Genomic DNA, 17,919 nt, shown 5'->3' with positions numbered 1-17,919 from the left:
AGTCATTATGGGGTATTGTTTGTAGAATTTTGAGGAAAATAATGAATTTAATCCATTTTGGAATAAGGCTGTAACATAACAAAATGTGGAAAAAGTGAAGCGCTGTGAATACTTTCCGGATGCACTGTAGGACTTGTAAGTATAAATGTAAGCTAATAGTCCTGCTGCTGTCTAGTGTGTCATTATAATAATCAAAAAACCAGAACAAGAAAACACTCAATGATTTTGACTGGGTAACTTTAGTTAATAAAAGTATTAATGTATTATAATCATACAGTGAAGACCAGTAGTAGTTTTATGCTGCATTTCATTCTGACTGTTTACTTGAATACTTGAAACTGCTGTTAAAAACTTTTAAAGCTTTTAAAAAAAGCACTAAATTTTCTTGATTTGTATTTTTGTTCTATTATTTTTAATCTGTTTCTATTCATTGCTGTTTTTTATTGTTATTTTATTACTGTCTGTTTACTAGACTTGAATAATTACTTAAGAATTTGAAACCATTCTTTCATAATTAACATATTAGTTAGTGTTATTATTTGTTGTGGTTTTGAAGCTGGTATTGAGAATCGTCAAATTTCACTACCGATTACTGAGATTTTGGTATTGTGATAATGTATAGTCTTTATTGTACATGGTAGATCTTGCTGTAATAACATGATGAAAAAGTAGATCTCATTCCATAGAACTAGGAGCACCCCTTCTGTAAATGATGGCGATGGAGGCTTTCCTTTTATTGACTACCATACGTAACATAAAAGAATTATCATATGACAATAGCCTCCTCCCCTCCAGTGCAGTTTACATTTCAAGTTAAAAAAAGTTCTTTTTAAAAAGTTCAATAAATGCATGATGTTTCCAAAGTCAATGAGTAATCGTGTTAAATAATCGTGATTTCAATATTGACCAAAATAATCTTGATTATCATTTTTGCAGAAATGTGAATATCTCGTTTAAACAGATGTAATAAACCAACCTCACAAAACTTGAGCAGATCCAGCATCCTGTGGAACGCTCATTTATTTACCTCTATAAGCACGTATTCTATCAGCCTCTCCTCAGCAGTTCCCTGTAACTTTTAACTTTCTTTTCTAATGATAAAAGGCAAATATCAATAAAACTTCTATTAACTAACTTCCCGTCCAGCGCTCATCTAATATCTTCCTCTGAAGTGTGTATTCTATCAGCCAGAATCAAAAACTTCAGGATCAGGATCAAAAGTTCCTCTGATTCACAAATCATGACAGCCATTTAAACTCTCAGGAGATTGCTGTTCACGCTGGATCTGCATGAGTGCAATGAGTGCACTGTTTGTACAATTGGTTTGATTCTGTATTTTTTTTTAAGGAAATGCGATTACTAATGTGGACATGCCATTCATGGTTGCTGGACTACTGTGTGTACTGTTATTTCCTTCTTCCTAATATATTAACAATTTCTTCATATGCAAATAAAGTACAAAAATTTGATGACTAAACAGAAATCAGAAGAAACTGCTATCTACCATTTAAAATACAATATAAATTTTTTTCGATTCCTTTTTTAAAAAGTTAAAGTTTTGTGTGAAATTGAGCAAATATAGTGCCAAATATAAAAAAATTCTTAGCAATTTTATATTTATGTTATTTACTGTATTAAATTGTGTGATATATCGGCCACCCTGCTCTCTGGATATCGGCGTCGCCCATTAAAAAACCCATATCGGTCCACCACTAATTAGGATAAATCAATAATAATCACAATGAGCTGGGAATTATCGGTTATTGGTTTCAGCCCAGAAATTCCATATCGATGCATCCCTAACCCAATAATGGCTTAAATTAATTAGTAGGGATGTCCCAATACCATTTTTTTGTGAAAGTGTACGAGTACCAATACTTTCTTTTTGGTACTCACCGATACAGTCCGATACAGGGCTCCAGACTAAAAAAAATGACTAAGGAGCCATTGGCTCCTAAACTGAAACATTAAGGAGACAAATGGCTGTTTTTAGTCACCAAATCACAGAATTGCTCAATTTAGATTGCTGTTCAGAAACAAGCAGAACTAAAGACGGGTGATAACCCATTAATCGGAGGATTAATAAACAGTATATAGTTGAGAAGATAAGTTAGCATTCCCTTTTGTCTCAAATGTTCACACCCCTTTCATAATTTATACAAATATAAGAGATAAAAGATTTTTATTTAATACTGCTCTTCAAAATCTACATTATAGATAATTACATAAAATATAGTATGCATATAGTAGTGTGTTGTATCCTTGAGCATCAATGAATGTTTTCACCTTGCGTAATAGTTGTGAACAAGTCCTTCAATTGTCCTAAGTGTCAAAAGCTTGATCTCGTGTATATATATAATATATATATATATATATATACATACATACATACAGGTGCATCTCAATAAATTAGAATGTCGTGGAAAAGTTCATTTATTTCAGTAATTCAACTCAAATTGTGAAACTCGTGTATTAAGTAAATTCAATGCACACAGACTGAAGTAGTTTAAGTCTTTGGTTCTTTTAATTGTGATGATTTTGGCTCACATTTAACAAAAACCCACCAATTCACTATCTCAAAAAATTAGAATATGGTGACATGCCAATCAGCTAATCAACTCAAAACACCTGCAAAGGTTTCCCGAGCCTTCAAAATGGTCTCTCAGTTTGGTTCACTAGGCTACACAATCATGGGGAAGACTGCTGATCTGACAGTTGTCCAGAAGACAATCATTGACACCCTTCACAAGGAGGGTAAGCCACAAACATTCATTGCTAAAGAAGCTGGCTGTTCACAGAGTGCTGTATCCAAGCATGTTAACAGAAAGTTGAGTGGAAGGAAAAAGTGTGGAAGAAAAAGATGCACAACCAACCAAGAGAACCGCAGCCTTATGAGGATTGTCAAGCAAAATCAATTCAAGATTTTGGGTGAACTTCACAAGGAATGGACTGAGGCTGAGCCACCACACACAGACATGTCAAGGAATTTGGCTACAGTTGTCGTATTTCTTTTGTTAAGCCACTCCTGAACCACAGACAACGTCAGAGGCGTCTTACCTGGGCTAAGGAGAAGAAGAACTGGACTGTTGCCCAGTGTTCCAAAGTCCTCTTTTCAGATGAGAGCAAGTTTTGTATTTCATTTGGAAACCAAGGTCCTAGAGTCTGGAGGAAGGGTGGAGAAGCTCATAGCCCAAGTTGCTTGAAGTCCAGTGTTAAGTTTCCACAGTCTGTGATGATTTGGGGTGCAATGTCATCTGCTGGTGTTGGTCCATTGTGTTTTTTGAAAACCAAAGTCACTGCACCCGTTTACCAAGAAATTTTGGAGCACTTCATGCTTCCTTCTGCTGACCAGCTTTTTAAAGATGCTGATTTCATTTTCCAGCAGGATTTGGCACCTGCCCACACTGCCAAAAGCACCAAAAGTTGGTTAAAAGACCATGGTGTTGGTGTGCTTGACTGGCCAGCAAACTCACCAGACCTGAACCCCATAGAGAATCTATGGGGTATTGTCAAGAGGAAAATGAGAAACAAGAGACCAAAAAATGCAGATGAGCTGAAGGCCACTGTCAAAGAAACCTGGGCTTCCATACCACCTCAGCAGTGCCACAAACTGATCACCTCCATGCCACGCCGAATTGAGGCAGTAATTAAAGCAAAAGGAGCCCCTACCAAGTATTGAGTACATATACAGTAAATGAACATACTTTCCAGAAGGCCAACAATTCACTAAAAATGTTTTTTTTATTGGTCTTATGATGTATTCTAATTTTTTGAGTGAATTGGTGGGTTTTTGTTAAATGTGAGCCAAAATCATCACAATTAAAAGAACCAAAGACTTAAACTACTTCAGTCTGTGTGCATTGAATTTATTTAATACACGAGTTTCACAATTTGAGTTGAATTACTGAAATAAATGAACTTTTCCACGACATTCTAATTTATTGAGATGCACCTGTATATATATATATATAAACTCAGCAAAAAAGAAATGTCCCTTTTTCAGGACACTGTATTTTAAAAGTAATTTTGTAAAAATCCAAATAACTTTACAGATCTTTATTGTAAAAGGTTTAAACAATATTTTCCATGCTTGTTCAATGAACCATAAACAATTAATGAACATGCACCTGTGGAACGGCCATTAAGACACTAACAGCTTACAGACGGTAGGCAATTAAGGTCACAGTTATAAAAACTTAGGACACTAAAGAGACCTTTCTACTGACTCTGAAAAACACCAAAAGAAAGATGCCCAGGGTCCCTGCTCATCTGCGTGAATGTGCCTTAGGCATGCTGCATGGAGGCATGAGGACTGCAGATGTGGCCAGGGCAATAAATTGCAATGTCCATACTGTGAGACGCCCAAGACAGTGCTACAGGGAGACAGGAAGGACAGCTGATCGTCCTCGCAGTGGCAGACCACGTGTAACAACACCTGCACAGGATTGGTACATCTGAATATCACACCTGTGGGACAGGTACAGGATGGCAACAACAACTGCCCGAGTTACACCAGCAATGCACAATTCCTCCATCAGTGCTCAGACTGTCCACAATAGGCTGAGAGAGGCTGGACTGAGGGCTTGTAGGCCTGTTGTAAGGCAGGTCCTTACCAGACATTACCGATAACAATGTCGCCTATGGGCACAAACCCACCTTCGCTGGTCCAGACAGGACTGGCAAAAAGTGCTCTTCACTGATGATTCCTGGTTTTGTCTCACCAGGGGTGATGGTCGGACTCTGCGTTTATCGTCGAAGGAATAAGCATTACACCGAGGCCTGTACTCTGGAGCGGGATTGATTTGGAGGTGGAGGGTCCGTCATGGTCTGGGGCGGTGTGTCACAGCATCATCGGACTGAGCTTGTTGTCACTGCAGGCTCAATGCTGTGAATTACAGGGAAGACATCCTCCTCCCTCATGTGGTACCCTTCCTGCAGGCTCATCCTGACATGACCCTCCAGCATGACAATGCCACCAGCCATACTACTCGTTCTGTGCGTGATTTCCTGCAAGACAGGAATGTCAGTGTTCTGCCATGGCCAGCGAAGAGCCCGAATCTCAATCCCATTGAGCATGTCTGGGACCTGTACATTGGAGGGTGAGGGCTAGGGCCATTCCCCCCAGAAATGTCCGGGATCTTGCAAGTGCCTTGGTGGAAGAGTGGGGTAACATCTCACAGCAAGAACCGGCAAATCTGGTGCAGTCCATGAGGAGGAGATGCACTGCAGTACTTAATGCAGCTGGTGGCCACACCAGATACTGACTGTTACTTTTGATTTTGACCCCCCCTTATTCTATTTCTGTGAGTCACATGTCTGTGAAACTTGTTCAGTTTGTCATAGTTGTTGAATCTTTTTATGTTTATACAGATATTTACACATGTTAAGTTTGCTGAAAATAAAAGCAGTTGAAAGTGAGAGGACGTTTCTTTTTTTGCTGAGTTTGTGTGTGTGTGTGTGTTTATGTGTATGTATGTATGTATATAAATTGTTTTCCAATATTGCCTTAGTCTTTTACTGTTACAGGATGGCCCAGAGTGCAAATTGAATGAAATCCCTGATGCAGTTTATTGTGCTACTTCAATCCCAATCAATAACTACCAGAAGAAAAAAGTGGTATACAATACGGGACTTAATTATAAAGAAGTCTGAAATACACATGGGACTCTTATTTTGAAATGTGTGCACTCCCAGTTGTGAGCTCACTAACGGTTGATTCACTGATAAAGTGAATCTGATTCAAACTGCTAACCTGAGCTCCTGAGTTCAAACCCTCAGTTCTTTTCGGGTGATTCATGAAAAAGATCCGGTTCAAAAGAATCATTTGTTCACGACTCTCTCACGCTGGGTTTGTTGTTGCGTGCGGTGCAGCGAGCTCATCAGAAACAGAACGGGTGAAAAGTGGCGCGAGACACACTGGTGTGCGCTCTAAAGTTGTATTCAATAACTCACAAGATGATATCGGATGAAACCGCATATGAACGCACACAACCCGACTGTCCCCAATGGCGAATAGATTTTAAATTATAATCGCAATAAATTATTTTTGGTCGCATTTGCGACCATTTTAGTCGCAGTCTGGAGCCCTGTGATACTTTTTTTTTTATTTTCTGAATTCCATATCAACTATTTATTTCAATTTTATCATCAATATGGTGTTTTTTTGTTTTGTTATTAACCATTTTTATTGATTCCATACAGCAAATTAAATAGACATAAAAGAATATGCGGAAACAAATTATATGAAATTATAATAAAAAAATATATATAATAATTTTCAACATAGTTTTGTATTATATTTTTTATTAAATGATGTGATTTTATACAGAACGTCAAATAAAGTGCTGCGTAACAGAGCATCAGCGATATGAGATATTGCTTAAATATAATACAGTTACTATTGATTTATTATTAGTATTATTTATAGCATTACAGTAAATATACTATACAGCAGTGATCTATTTCTGTCATATTTTTTTTTTTTTTTTCATTTAAAGAGCTTTTATTTTGAAGTGTTCCTATGTTTTTGACTGTAGCCTCCCACTCTGGAAAAGCCGTTCGCTTTCGTGACTCAAAGTGATTATTATTAAATAAATATGTAGTCTGTTTGTGCCTCACACTACAAGTGAATTAGTAGCGCCTGCTGTCATCTGCTACAAACGGAGACAATGAGCTCTAAAAGCTATGAGCAGTTTGTGTCTTTGTCAACACATTCACTTTGAAGCACACAGCACATGAACACCATATTTATCTCATTACATCGTAGCCTTTGCTGTTAAATAATCTCACTAGGACATGATTTTAATTTGTGCACTGAATGTTTGCATAATGACATTCAGACGTACGTCAGAGGGGATCAGTTTTTGGAACCTGAGCATTTTTACAAGTACAAGAGTGCGGTCTCGCATACGATTCTGATACCAGTATCAGGACATCCTTATTAATTAGCTGATATTTGGCCATTATTGAAACTAAATGTTTGTAAAATTTACTTCAGAGTGCACTTTTCTGCTGTCAAATATTTGAATTTTAAGTAATAAAGAATGTGCAAAACTACATATTTACAAAATCGTTTATTGGTGGGTTGTCTGAAAAACTAACCATCTTTACACTGGATTTAGGTCATCTACACCAGATATGGATCAGCTGCATTTCTATTCTTGTGTTCAAACATTCATCCCCTTTAAAGCACTGCTGCTAAAATATAAAAAAACATTAAACAGAAATAGATAAACTCACTAGTTGACCTCACTATTCAACCAGTTGAACTATACCTAGTAAATACTGTCTTGAAATTGCATTTATTATATTGCATATTTATTTTGTTACATGTTTATTTGTTACATTCATAATTTGTACTATTTACAAGCATTTATTGCACTTTGATATGTAGAAAATGTGCTAAAACGGTACTGTCTCTTTTAAGGATGCACCGATCCTATACCTGGATCAGTATCAGCTCCGATACTGAAGCTTTTAAACGGATCGGGTATCGGTCCGACAAGCCCGATCCAAATCCGATACTGTGTGTTAGTCATGTTCGTTACTGTCAAGCTCAAAAAATGACATAAAAGAACCATGATAAAACCATTAAAGCAGTTCATATGACTTGAAGACGTGCGATAGCTCTGTGAATCACAAAAGGCTGTGTTTAATAAGTAAATATATAGTATGCGCAGCGCCAGCACGTTAGTGAATGGTGCTGCTCTGTTGACACACACTCTCGGCTATTGTTAGCCTTCACAGCAGTGCGCAATACTTGAGCGCTACTCAAGAACAGCATCTCTGGCACCGGAGGTTCATTTTACCAGAATCTGAATAAGAAGCGAATTAAACTACTGTGAACTTGCCTACAAAAAGACACATACAGGACTTCCTGGAGAGTTCAGAATGTCAAAATAAAAGCATGAGGGTTTAAAGTGTACGACTGAAATATATTACTGTTGTATTTAAAATTAAAAGTCAATAATAATAATAATAATATGAATAACAATGTATTATTATTATTGTCATCATTAGTATTTGTTTACAATTTGGAATGGAACCCATTCAATATTTAAGTTGAATGGGTTCCAATAAATAACTGTGTGAATGAAAAGTGAGCTGATGTCTTACAACTAAATTGAACAAAAAAGAGATCTGAATCCTTTAAAGAAAAAAAAAAAAACACTGGTTTCTTTTCTACTGAAGACTGGAATTACTGTTAATTTTGCTGCTACATTATCCAGTAAACTAGTTAATAATAAAGTGTTTCTTAATAAGCTATACATTTATATTGAAATAATGTGTAGTTAGAGGTTTGTGTTTCTTTACATATTAAAGACTACACCCAATTAGTTCCACACAGTAATGTAAAGATATTCTAAACTGATTATGAAAAAAATAACACTGGTATCAGATCGGGATCGGTCGATACTGAGATTTCAGATATCGGAATCGGTTGGAAGAGAAAAAGTGGTATCGGTGCATCCCTAGTCTCTTTAAGAATAGCGTCAGTTCACCGAGGGTCTCACAAGAGTTTAAAGGCTGGATTACACTACATGACTTTTAAAATCTGAACAGACAAAAACTGGGCATCACACACCAAACGACTGCAGATCATACACTATCCGTCGATCTGATCAAATCCGATCACAAACTCGTGTAGAAACAGTGTTGCCAGAATAGTTTGATTAGTTTTTCAGCCCAATGATTGCGGAAAACTATCCACAATGTATAAAAAAAATTGTTTTTTTTAAAAACGCCCAAATAGTGCATTCCAACCATAATACCAAAACATAGCCGTTACAACCTTAACGACACAATTAAGCTACAAAAAGTTATTTTTCACACAAACAGACAAAAACACACACATACACACACAATATGTTGCCCTGGCATGTCAAGAAGCCAAATAATGCATGTCATTAACTGTGTTACGATTGAAGTTTTGTTTTTGCCATTCAATATTTTATGATCTAATATGTAAAATAAAGATTATATACAATCTGCCCTACCTTTTTACGCTGTAATGGCACTTGAATGTAACTGTCGTTATACAGTCAGTTAAACTGGCTAATATACAGAAGAGTCAAAGTTTCCAGACAGCTGTGAGGAATGAACACAATGATGTTCATCCATTCTGTGTTCAGGCTTGTGCGCACATCTATGAGTTAAGAGGAGCGGCGAATTCACTCAGGAAAATTATCTCTCCAAATGATTATTAGAATAGTGAGCAATATGATCACCATGTGCTAAAATCTCGAAATAAACTGCAGTGTACTCATCCAGCATCATTTAACTTCTAGCAAAAACACATCAATGGGTGCAATTTCTCCATTGGTTTGCAGGAGCGTCAACTGGGCATAAGAAAAACTCCACAGATAAGTTCTGACATTAATCATGACTTAAGATCGGCTATTTTCTCCATTTTTCAGCACTTTGTCGTTGTTACGATTGCCTAACTTTTATCGCTAAAATCCACGAGCACTACCTGCAGATCGCGTGCTCATTTAGAACATGCTAGTGGGTGTGGCAACTCAATGCTCCTCTGAACAGGATTGAACACATTTTCTGTCAATCAGTGTTTTTTTCTATTTGACTGAATAATTGTGTGTGGTCATTTTCTTTATTTTAGTTGCATGATCAATGGAATTTCTTGATATTATCATTTTTAAAACCTGCCCAAATCATCCCAAACAGCCCAAATTTTGTCAACCCGCCAAAACACAATTTCCCCACACAATTCATCACCCAATCTGGCAACGCTATATGGAAACACATGCCCTCCCATATTTAAGATGTACACAAACATGGATATAGGAACGGCTCTGTTGTTGCTGCTTCTCTGTGATCCGTGTCGTGAAAGAAATGGGCCAAGCACATTCAGGTGCATTCTTTTTTTCTTTTCTTTTTTTTGGGAATGTCCAATTCCCAATGTGCTCTAAAGCTGCGTTCACACTGCCAGCAACATCACGTGAGACAGCAACATGATCTTATTCATTTTCAATGAGAGCACAGTGACTTTCGGTGACACGAGCTACCGTGGACGTTGGTGACAGAGATCGCGGTGGAGAGCGACAAGTTGAGAAAATGTCAACTTTATGCAAATGACGAGCGACGTTCAAGAGCGACTGCCAATGAGAGTGAAGACAGCACAGCTCATGTCATCTGTCTCCTGGTAGACTGGGGACGAGTGCATGCAAGACTTTGAGGGATTTTTACTGTTCTATATAATTTGTCTATAACCACATGCATGGATATAATAAAACAATGATGCGTGGAAAAGCGTGTCAGAAACGGTCTGCATTCCGAGTGAGTTTGATTCGTTCATTCATGATAGATTGATTGTCTTATTAATGATTTAATACACTGAACACTGCTGCCCATTTTATAAAACACTCTACACTGCAGAATGTACAATATTAGAGACAAGAGAACTGATTCCTTGTCAAACTGTAATGATATCTTAATTTAACCAGTATTAGGTCTCATCCGTGATCAAATTTTTAAACGTTATTGCCAGACGTGCAGTCCTCCAATAACATTACAGCGACAAACAGTAGGACACCAAGCCACAAAGTCGCTGGCAGTGTGAACGCAGCTTTAATCCTGGTGGTAGCGTTGTGACTCGCCTCAATCCAGGTGGCAGAGGACGAATCTCAGTTGCCTCCGTGTCTGAGACCGTCAATCCGCGCATCTTATCACGTTGAGCGCGTTACCGCGGGGATATAGTGCATGTGGAGGCTTCACGCCATCCACCGTGGCATCCATGCACCACTCAACACGTGCCCCACCGAGAACAAGAACCACATTATAGCGACCACGAGGAGGTTACCCCATGTGACTCTACCCTCCCTAGCAACCGGGCCAATCTGGTTGCTTAGGAGACCTGGCTGGAGTCACTCAGCACACCCTGGATTTGAACTGGCGACCTCAAGGGGTAGTAGCCAGCGTCTTTACCACTGAGCTACCCAAGCCCCCATTCAGGTGCATTCTTGATTGTGAAGACGTGGCCAGCATGGCCTCTAGAGACAGAAACGGGAGATGAGGTAAGTGAGTGTCGTTAAAAGTTAAACTCCACTTGAGTGCTTGTTTGCTATCTCTGTTTCTTGAACTTCTATTGAGCGCTCCATTTCCACTGTATGCTTGCCGTATAACTTTAGATTTAAGTGGTGGCGCATCATACACTATGAGATTTCCTCTGGAGTCGTGGATAGTCGGCTCAAAAATATCAAAAATGTTTTATATCCTCAGACTAGATGGAATCATAGTCTGAGGGTACAAAATTGGAGTCTGTACCCATCATATACTACGCAATTTTGTCAACTTCAACTGGAGCCAATAAGTGTCAACTAGCGCCGACAAACACGGACTCGGCCCGACTGAAAATCCAGGCTAAAATCTGTGTTAAAGTCGTGTAGAGTAATCCAGCCTTAAGTCGAGTGCACTTGAACAAGAGTGGAGTCACATGGCTTCTTTACCACATCTGTGCTGTGTGTGATTAGAATTTTTTTTTTGAAGAGTGATTTTTGATCAACAACTGACTGTAAAGAACAGAAAGGATATTAAAAGAGACATTATTCAATTACATGGATCGTATGGATTTTGTTATTGGGACACATTGGACACAGCCGATTTATACTCCTGTGTCGAACCTATGCCATAGGCTGATGTGCAGCTCTTAAAAAATGTAACTGCGCGTTCTGTCGACACAAACCTCAACAGCTGTGATTGGTGCACTTTGTAACCAGAGACCGCCCCCAGGATGATAACAACGATATCTGAGGTAGCGTCCAATTTTACCTAGATTATTTTAATATCTATTCATCATATGACATTGTATTTGGACTCGAGACCATTAAAACAATTGTCTCAATCGGGAGCATCTGCTGTTTCTATGTTCTGTTTGTTTTTCATGAAGTTACAAGTGAAACGCAGCAAAATGTATCTGTTTACAGTTTATAAACTCTAAAAGCTTTTTTTTTATCCGGGCTTTTACATGATATTAATTTGATGTGTGAGTGATACAATCTACATGATGATTTGACCGTATGTTTGACAGTAAATAATCATATTTCATAAGTTATGGAAATGGAACAATTCTAATTTGTCAGCAAATTAAAAAGCACCTGATAAGAGTTGGTTATATTGCCTATATGTATTGTAAAGTCTTTAAAAAGACAAGCGAGGTATAGTTATTAATCAAATGTATGCCAAAATATTTATTTATTATTATTTAAGAGACTCAAGAGCAAGCATACAGTATTTTTCTCATTTATACATGTATAATAAATCATATGTACCTAAATTTCAACATGTTCACATACTTTCAACTCGTTTTTTATGCTACAATAATTTAATGAATACTTTTGTATCCACAAATGACATTGCTTTTGTTTATTTACGAATGTATAGTTTGCATTTTGGCTGTGTAACCGCAGAACGACGCAGAACTATAAATGACAACCAACGCGTTGGCCAGCACGCAGAGTATATGCCGTAGATTCGACGCAAAAGCAGAAATCAGCCTTTAGATCGACCTTTGGATTTAAGAATATATTTCACGATTGTTCAAATGAAGATTGCAATGCAACAGAAAATCTATATTTTGGTCCTACAAATAAACAACCCACAGCAAAGAGACTACAACACAAAATCCACACTACCTTAGTAATGACAGATAACCTTGATGCTTTTCTTCTACGTATTCAGGTCCACTAGTAAATGATGCTGAACACCTATCAGAAACACATGATGATGTAGCTATAATTGTCCTCACCAGTGCTCTTTCATAACCTGCTTAAAACACCTCTTACACTCAGCAAAAACCACAGAAGCCCAGGAACCTTCAAGAAACTTGCAAGACACTCCTAAAGGACAATGCAAGATGATTGTGATTTCCATGTCTACTCATTCTGATTCTGAGGTAACAAAGGGTGTCTATATTTACATTTCAGACTGGTTCTGGAAATCAAACACGTTATTTCCAACTTTTCAGATTAAATGAACAACCACAAAAAACAAATATAAAAAGTAGGCCAGGTATGTGAGTTGTGGTAAAGCGTGCGCACATCCTTGTTAAGTTAAACAAGTCAAGTTTGTTTCAAACATCTGAATGACTCAAACAAAACGTGTGTCCCAAAGGCTAAATATCATTTAATGTTTATTCATCAAGTAGAGATGTCCGATTGAGGCCTAGTGAATAAATAATTCTTCTGAGTCTGACCTTTTCAATGAATAAATGACTGCTTCATTCACAAACTGGACAGATCCTGTTCTCGAGTTCAACACACTGAATCTGATGATCTGGTCGCAGTGGTTACCAGCTCACTGGATTTGAAGACTTCAACTTATATTTGTTCCTCACACAAATGTATCATACGGCTTCAGAAGACTTAGATTTAAGCACACGAGTTATATGGACTATTTTAATAGGAATGTTGTGGTGCATTTTTAAAGTCTGTGTTCATTATTGCATGGTAATAAACAACCAGTACAATGAATGAAAATGTCTTTCTTTAGTGTACAAAATGAGGGCGAGTAATTAATGATAGAATTTTTAATTTTGACTCATAAACATACCAGTAGTAGAAGTGTTGAAGAACTTCCCAGGATCCTCTGGCACTTTGTGAGCACTTCTGTCAGTGCTGAGAGTGAACGGGACCCTGCTGGGTGCCACGGCCTCCACACTGGCGGGCTGGTTCACCCTGCTGTTGGGCTCCAGGGTCAAGCTGGCCTGGAAACCCCCTGTGGACGTCACCTTGGCCTTGGACTGGGACACACTACGAGACGTGACCGGCCTAGATTCATCGTCACTGTCAAACCCGAACGGATCCTCTGAGCCGTCACCTTCCTGTACCTTAGACATCTTGGTCTGATCGGACACATCAGTCTTCAAGCCAGGCCTCTTCGCTCCCACCTTGGCTTTCGTCTCGCCCCATTTGGTGCTGAGCGTTGCCCTCTTATTGGACAACACCTCGTCAAACTTGGAGGTCCCATCTCCTCCCCTTCGGCTATATGTTTTTCCAAATCTAGACGTCATTGTGGCATCTGTCTCATATTCCCTGTGAACGATTAGAAAGTGTTTAATGAATAATTTGCAGGCTGTTTTACAATTGAATGCTGATCGTTAACAATTTGCCTCAAAATGTTTCCATCAGAATTTAATCAATAAAACTAGGTTATATACGCATCATGTGTGCTATAAGAGATTTAATCTCTTTAAAACCTGACAAATACTTGCATTTCTGTGCTGAAAAAAAAAAAACTATTAGCAAAATTTTTTGATCATGTACATCTCTATAAAGATTCACAGCAGGGTTACTATAAAAGTCACCTTTAGTCCTACATAAGAAAAACACTTCTAGAGAAGTTGTAAGCTTTGATATCAACAATGATCAATTAAAAGCAAAGTTAAAACCAATTACACCAATGAAATAAAACACTGCATAATTAACATAACAGCACTAAAAAGTACCCAAAATAACCATGTTTTAGGACAAATAACATGGTAGTAGCAAGTAAACAGTAATAAACACAAAAATAAGCAGAAGTCTTGTATGCTAACATGCTAATGCTAATCAGTGGGTCAGATTATAGCAGCTGTTTTCTGTTTAACTGACAGTTTTCCAACTTCCCTTTCCTCTTTAAGCAAATAGCACCACTGACCCAACTTTCTAACCTCTACTAAATCGAAAGAGCGACTTCAAATACACTAAAATCACTCTGTGCTGATAAAAACAACAACGCTAACGGCTAATGGGCTAGAATGAGAATGAACACAAACATGCTCTCAGACTACTCAGGTAATATTATAAAAGATCATCTCATATCCAGGATTAAAGCTCATTCAATCCTCGATTTAAATGTATGTAGAAGTGTAACAGCAGGACTGAAGGAGGTGTAATACTCGCCTGCTTGTTAAAGAGAGTGAATCCGGGCCTCTAACAGCAGATCAACAAACACGATATCCTGACACACACACGGCCTCCACCGACACAGCTGCACGAGTATGTGAGGTCTGACGCGCTCTAACGGAAGATAAACAATCACGGGCTTTTTTTTAACTTTCACTCATTTATTTCAGACTCGATTGTTTCGGCTCGGAAACATCAACGGCCTCCATTCGCGTACCCCCTCACTTGCGTTATTGCGTCACAACACTCGCGTCGCGACACAGGCGTAACAGTATTGTCCAATCAGAGGCCGCTGTGGGATTTTCAAAGCGTGTGATTGGTCAGTTCACACAGGGAGTTGAACTTCAACACGATGACGTAAACCCGCTTGTGCTTGAATTTTGGGAATTTTTGGCGAAGCAAAGGTTTATTATGAAGGAATTTTTAAGGGATGAACTATGTGAAAAGTATATACACGTAAAAGCTGGCTATATTCAACCAGAAACACTGATTAATACAAGCAATGCCTTAATTTTGGTATATTTATGAGGTATATGTCAGTTTAAGATTATCAAAAACATTTTGGGACAAATAAAGTGACTGAGAACAAGAACAAGAATCAGAGCCATTAAACATAGAATCATCCAACCAGAAGTGCAAATAGCAATGTACAGCTCTGGAAAAAATGAAGAGACCACTGCAAAATTATCAGTTTCTCTGGATTTGGATAGGTATGTGTTTGAGTATAATGAACATTTATGTTTTATTCTATAAAGTACTGACAACATTACTCCCAAATTCCAAATAAGAATATTGTCATTTAGAGCATTTATTTGCAGAATAACTGGTCAAAATAACAAAAAAGATGCTGTGTTTTCAGACCTCGAATAATGCAAAGTAAACAAGTTCATATTCATTTATAAACAACACAATACTAATGTTTTAACTTAGGAAGAGTTCAGAAATCAATATTTGGTGGAATAATCCTAATTTTCAATCACAGCTTTCATGCATCTTGGCATGCTCTATACCAGTCTTTCACATTGCTGTTGGGTGAGTTTATGCGACTCCTGGCACAAAACTTCAAGCATCTCGGCTTTGTTTGATGGCTTGTGGCCATCCATCTTCCTCTTGATCACATTCCAGAGGTTTTCAATGGGGTTCAGGTCTGGAGATTGGGCTGGCCATGACAGGGTCTTGATCCGGTGGTCCTCCATCCACACCTTGATTGACCTGACTGTGTGGCATGGAGCATTGTTTTGCTGGAAAAAACAATCCTCAGAGTTGGGGAATACTGTCAGAGGTTTCTTCCAGGATAACCTTGTATGTGGCTTTATTCATATGCGTCTTTCACAAAGACGAATCTGCCCGATTCCAGCCTTGCTGAAGCACCCCCAGATCATCACCGATCCTCCACCAAATTTCACAGTGGGTGTGAGACACTGTGGCTTGAAGGCCTCTCCAGGTCTCCGTCTAACCATTAGACAACCAGGTGGAGGATCGGTGATGATCTAGGGGTGCTTCAGCAAGGCTGGAATTGGGCAGATTCGTCTTTGTGAAGGACACATGAATCAAGCCACGTAAATTTTAAGAGATGCAAATGGTAGACCAGTCAATGCAAATGACTAAACAGTATATAAAGAAGGTGCTTGAGAATGAATGAGGTAGAAATGGCAGGTAAATATTACAGTGCAAATGATATGTAAAAATACAGATTATATAGAATAGTCAGATATGTTGAAATGTACCCAAATCACAGTGCAAAAAAAAAAAAAAAAAAACACGTTAAAGAGACAGGTGCATTGATGCAAGTGTAACAGGGGAAGTACAGTAATGAAGTAATAGTTCAAGTTTAGTTTATTTATCAAATGCACAACAGTACAAAGCAATAAATGTAGGCAATGAAAAGCATTATCTACAAGCTCCTGAGCAGAAGACAGGAAACGAATCCCAAATCAGATAAAAAATGTATATATATATATATATATATATATATATATATATATATATATATATATATATATATATATATATATATATATAAACAGTCAATAAATTTATTTTACAATAAATATAGCTGCATGGAGCAATTAAGAAGCCAAGCACAATTTAAGCATTATAGAAATTTATGCCAGGACCTCAGGCTATATTGTAAAAAAGAAATTTCTTTTTAGATAAGAGAGTTCAAAAGTTAAAAGAAAAAAATGAAAATTAAAGAAAAATTTATTTGATGGTGGCACTTAAGTATTATTCTAAAGCAGGGCAAATAATTTTTTAGAGGCTGGATGGAAAAAAACATAATAGTAGAGTCCTGCATGCAAACTGCACCTTTAAACATTATTAAATTAAAAGAGCACATTTATTAAAAGGGCAGCATATGTCACACACTAAACACAGCTGAAAGAAAACACTTTTTGAGTTGGTTTCAAGTCATTTTTATTTGTATAGCGCTTACATCGTTTCAAAACAGCTTTACAGAAAATCATGCATTAACAGAAAATGAAACTGTAATAATCTAAAAAGTCTTAGAGTCATCACTGTGTAATTTGATTAAATATGATTGTAAATTGTGTATAAAAATAAATAATTAAATAGTTAAATAATAATTGTATTTAGAACCCCTGTGAGCAAGCCGAAGGCAACAGTGGCAAGGAACATAAAACACCATAAGATGTTGGTTAATGGAGAAAAATAACCTTGAGAGAAACCAGACTCACTGTGGGGGCCAGTTTCCCTCTGGCAAAACAACCTGAATATAATGCCAATATTACTTATTTATGTGCAGTGCAGGTCATGCTTTAAAATTAGTAAATTAAGTAAGTGTTAAGGGACAGTGTTTAAACAAAGATTTTGTATGAACTGTAAGATTAATGTCTAATGTCTTTGAAGTTCATCCTGGATTAACTGCAGAAGTTCACATTGATGCAATTGTCCTTTGTTAGTTGGCTGATGAAGGATTTGATTTTGTTGGCAATTAATTGATAGTCTATGTATTCCATTATAAGAGTGTAGTCCATCAATAGACAAAGGTGATGCATGCAGA

At 37.6% G+C, this 17,919-nt stretch overlaps 1 protein-coding gene across 1 annotated transcript in view; it reads right to left on the bottom strand.

Moving 5' to 3' along the window:
* Nucleotides 1-15,124, bottom strand: part of waplb (WAPL cohesin release factor b) — a 98,063-nt gene extending 82,939 nt beyond the window's left edge. Inside the window, exons 1-2 of the mRNA XM_051667787.1 lie at nucleotides 14,895-15,124; nucleotides 13,564-14,045 (exon numbers count right to left, since the gene is read on the bottom strand). Coding sequence (XP_051523747.1) covers nucleotides 13,564-14,023 — 460 coding nt within the window. The 5' untranslated portion in view covers nucleotides 14,024-14,045; nucleotides 14,895-15,124. The remainder of the gene's footprint in view (nucleotides 1-13,563; nucleotides 14,046-14,894) is intronic.
* Between the last annotated feature and the right edge of the window lie 2,795 nt (nucleotides 15,125-17,919).

The sequence above is a fragment of the Myxocyprinus asiaticus genome, chromosome 32 (assembly GCF_019703515.2).
Source record: "Myxocyprinus asiaticus isolate MX2 ecotype Aquarium Trade chromosome 32, UBuf_Myxa_2, whole genome shotgun sequence".
Lineage (NCBI taxonomy): Eukaryota > Metazoa > Chordata > Actinopteri > Cypriniformes > Catostomidae > Myxocyprinus > Myxocyprinus asiaticus.
Note: the sequence above shows the minus strand (reverse complement) of the source record. Positions and strands in the feature narration are given on the sequence as shown.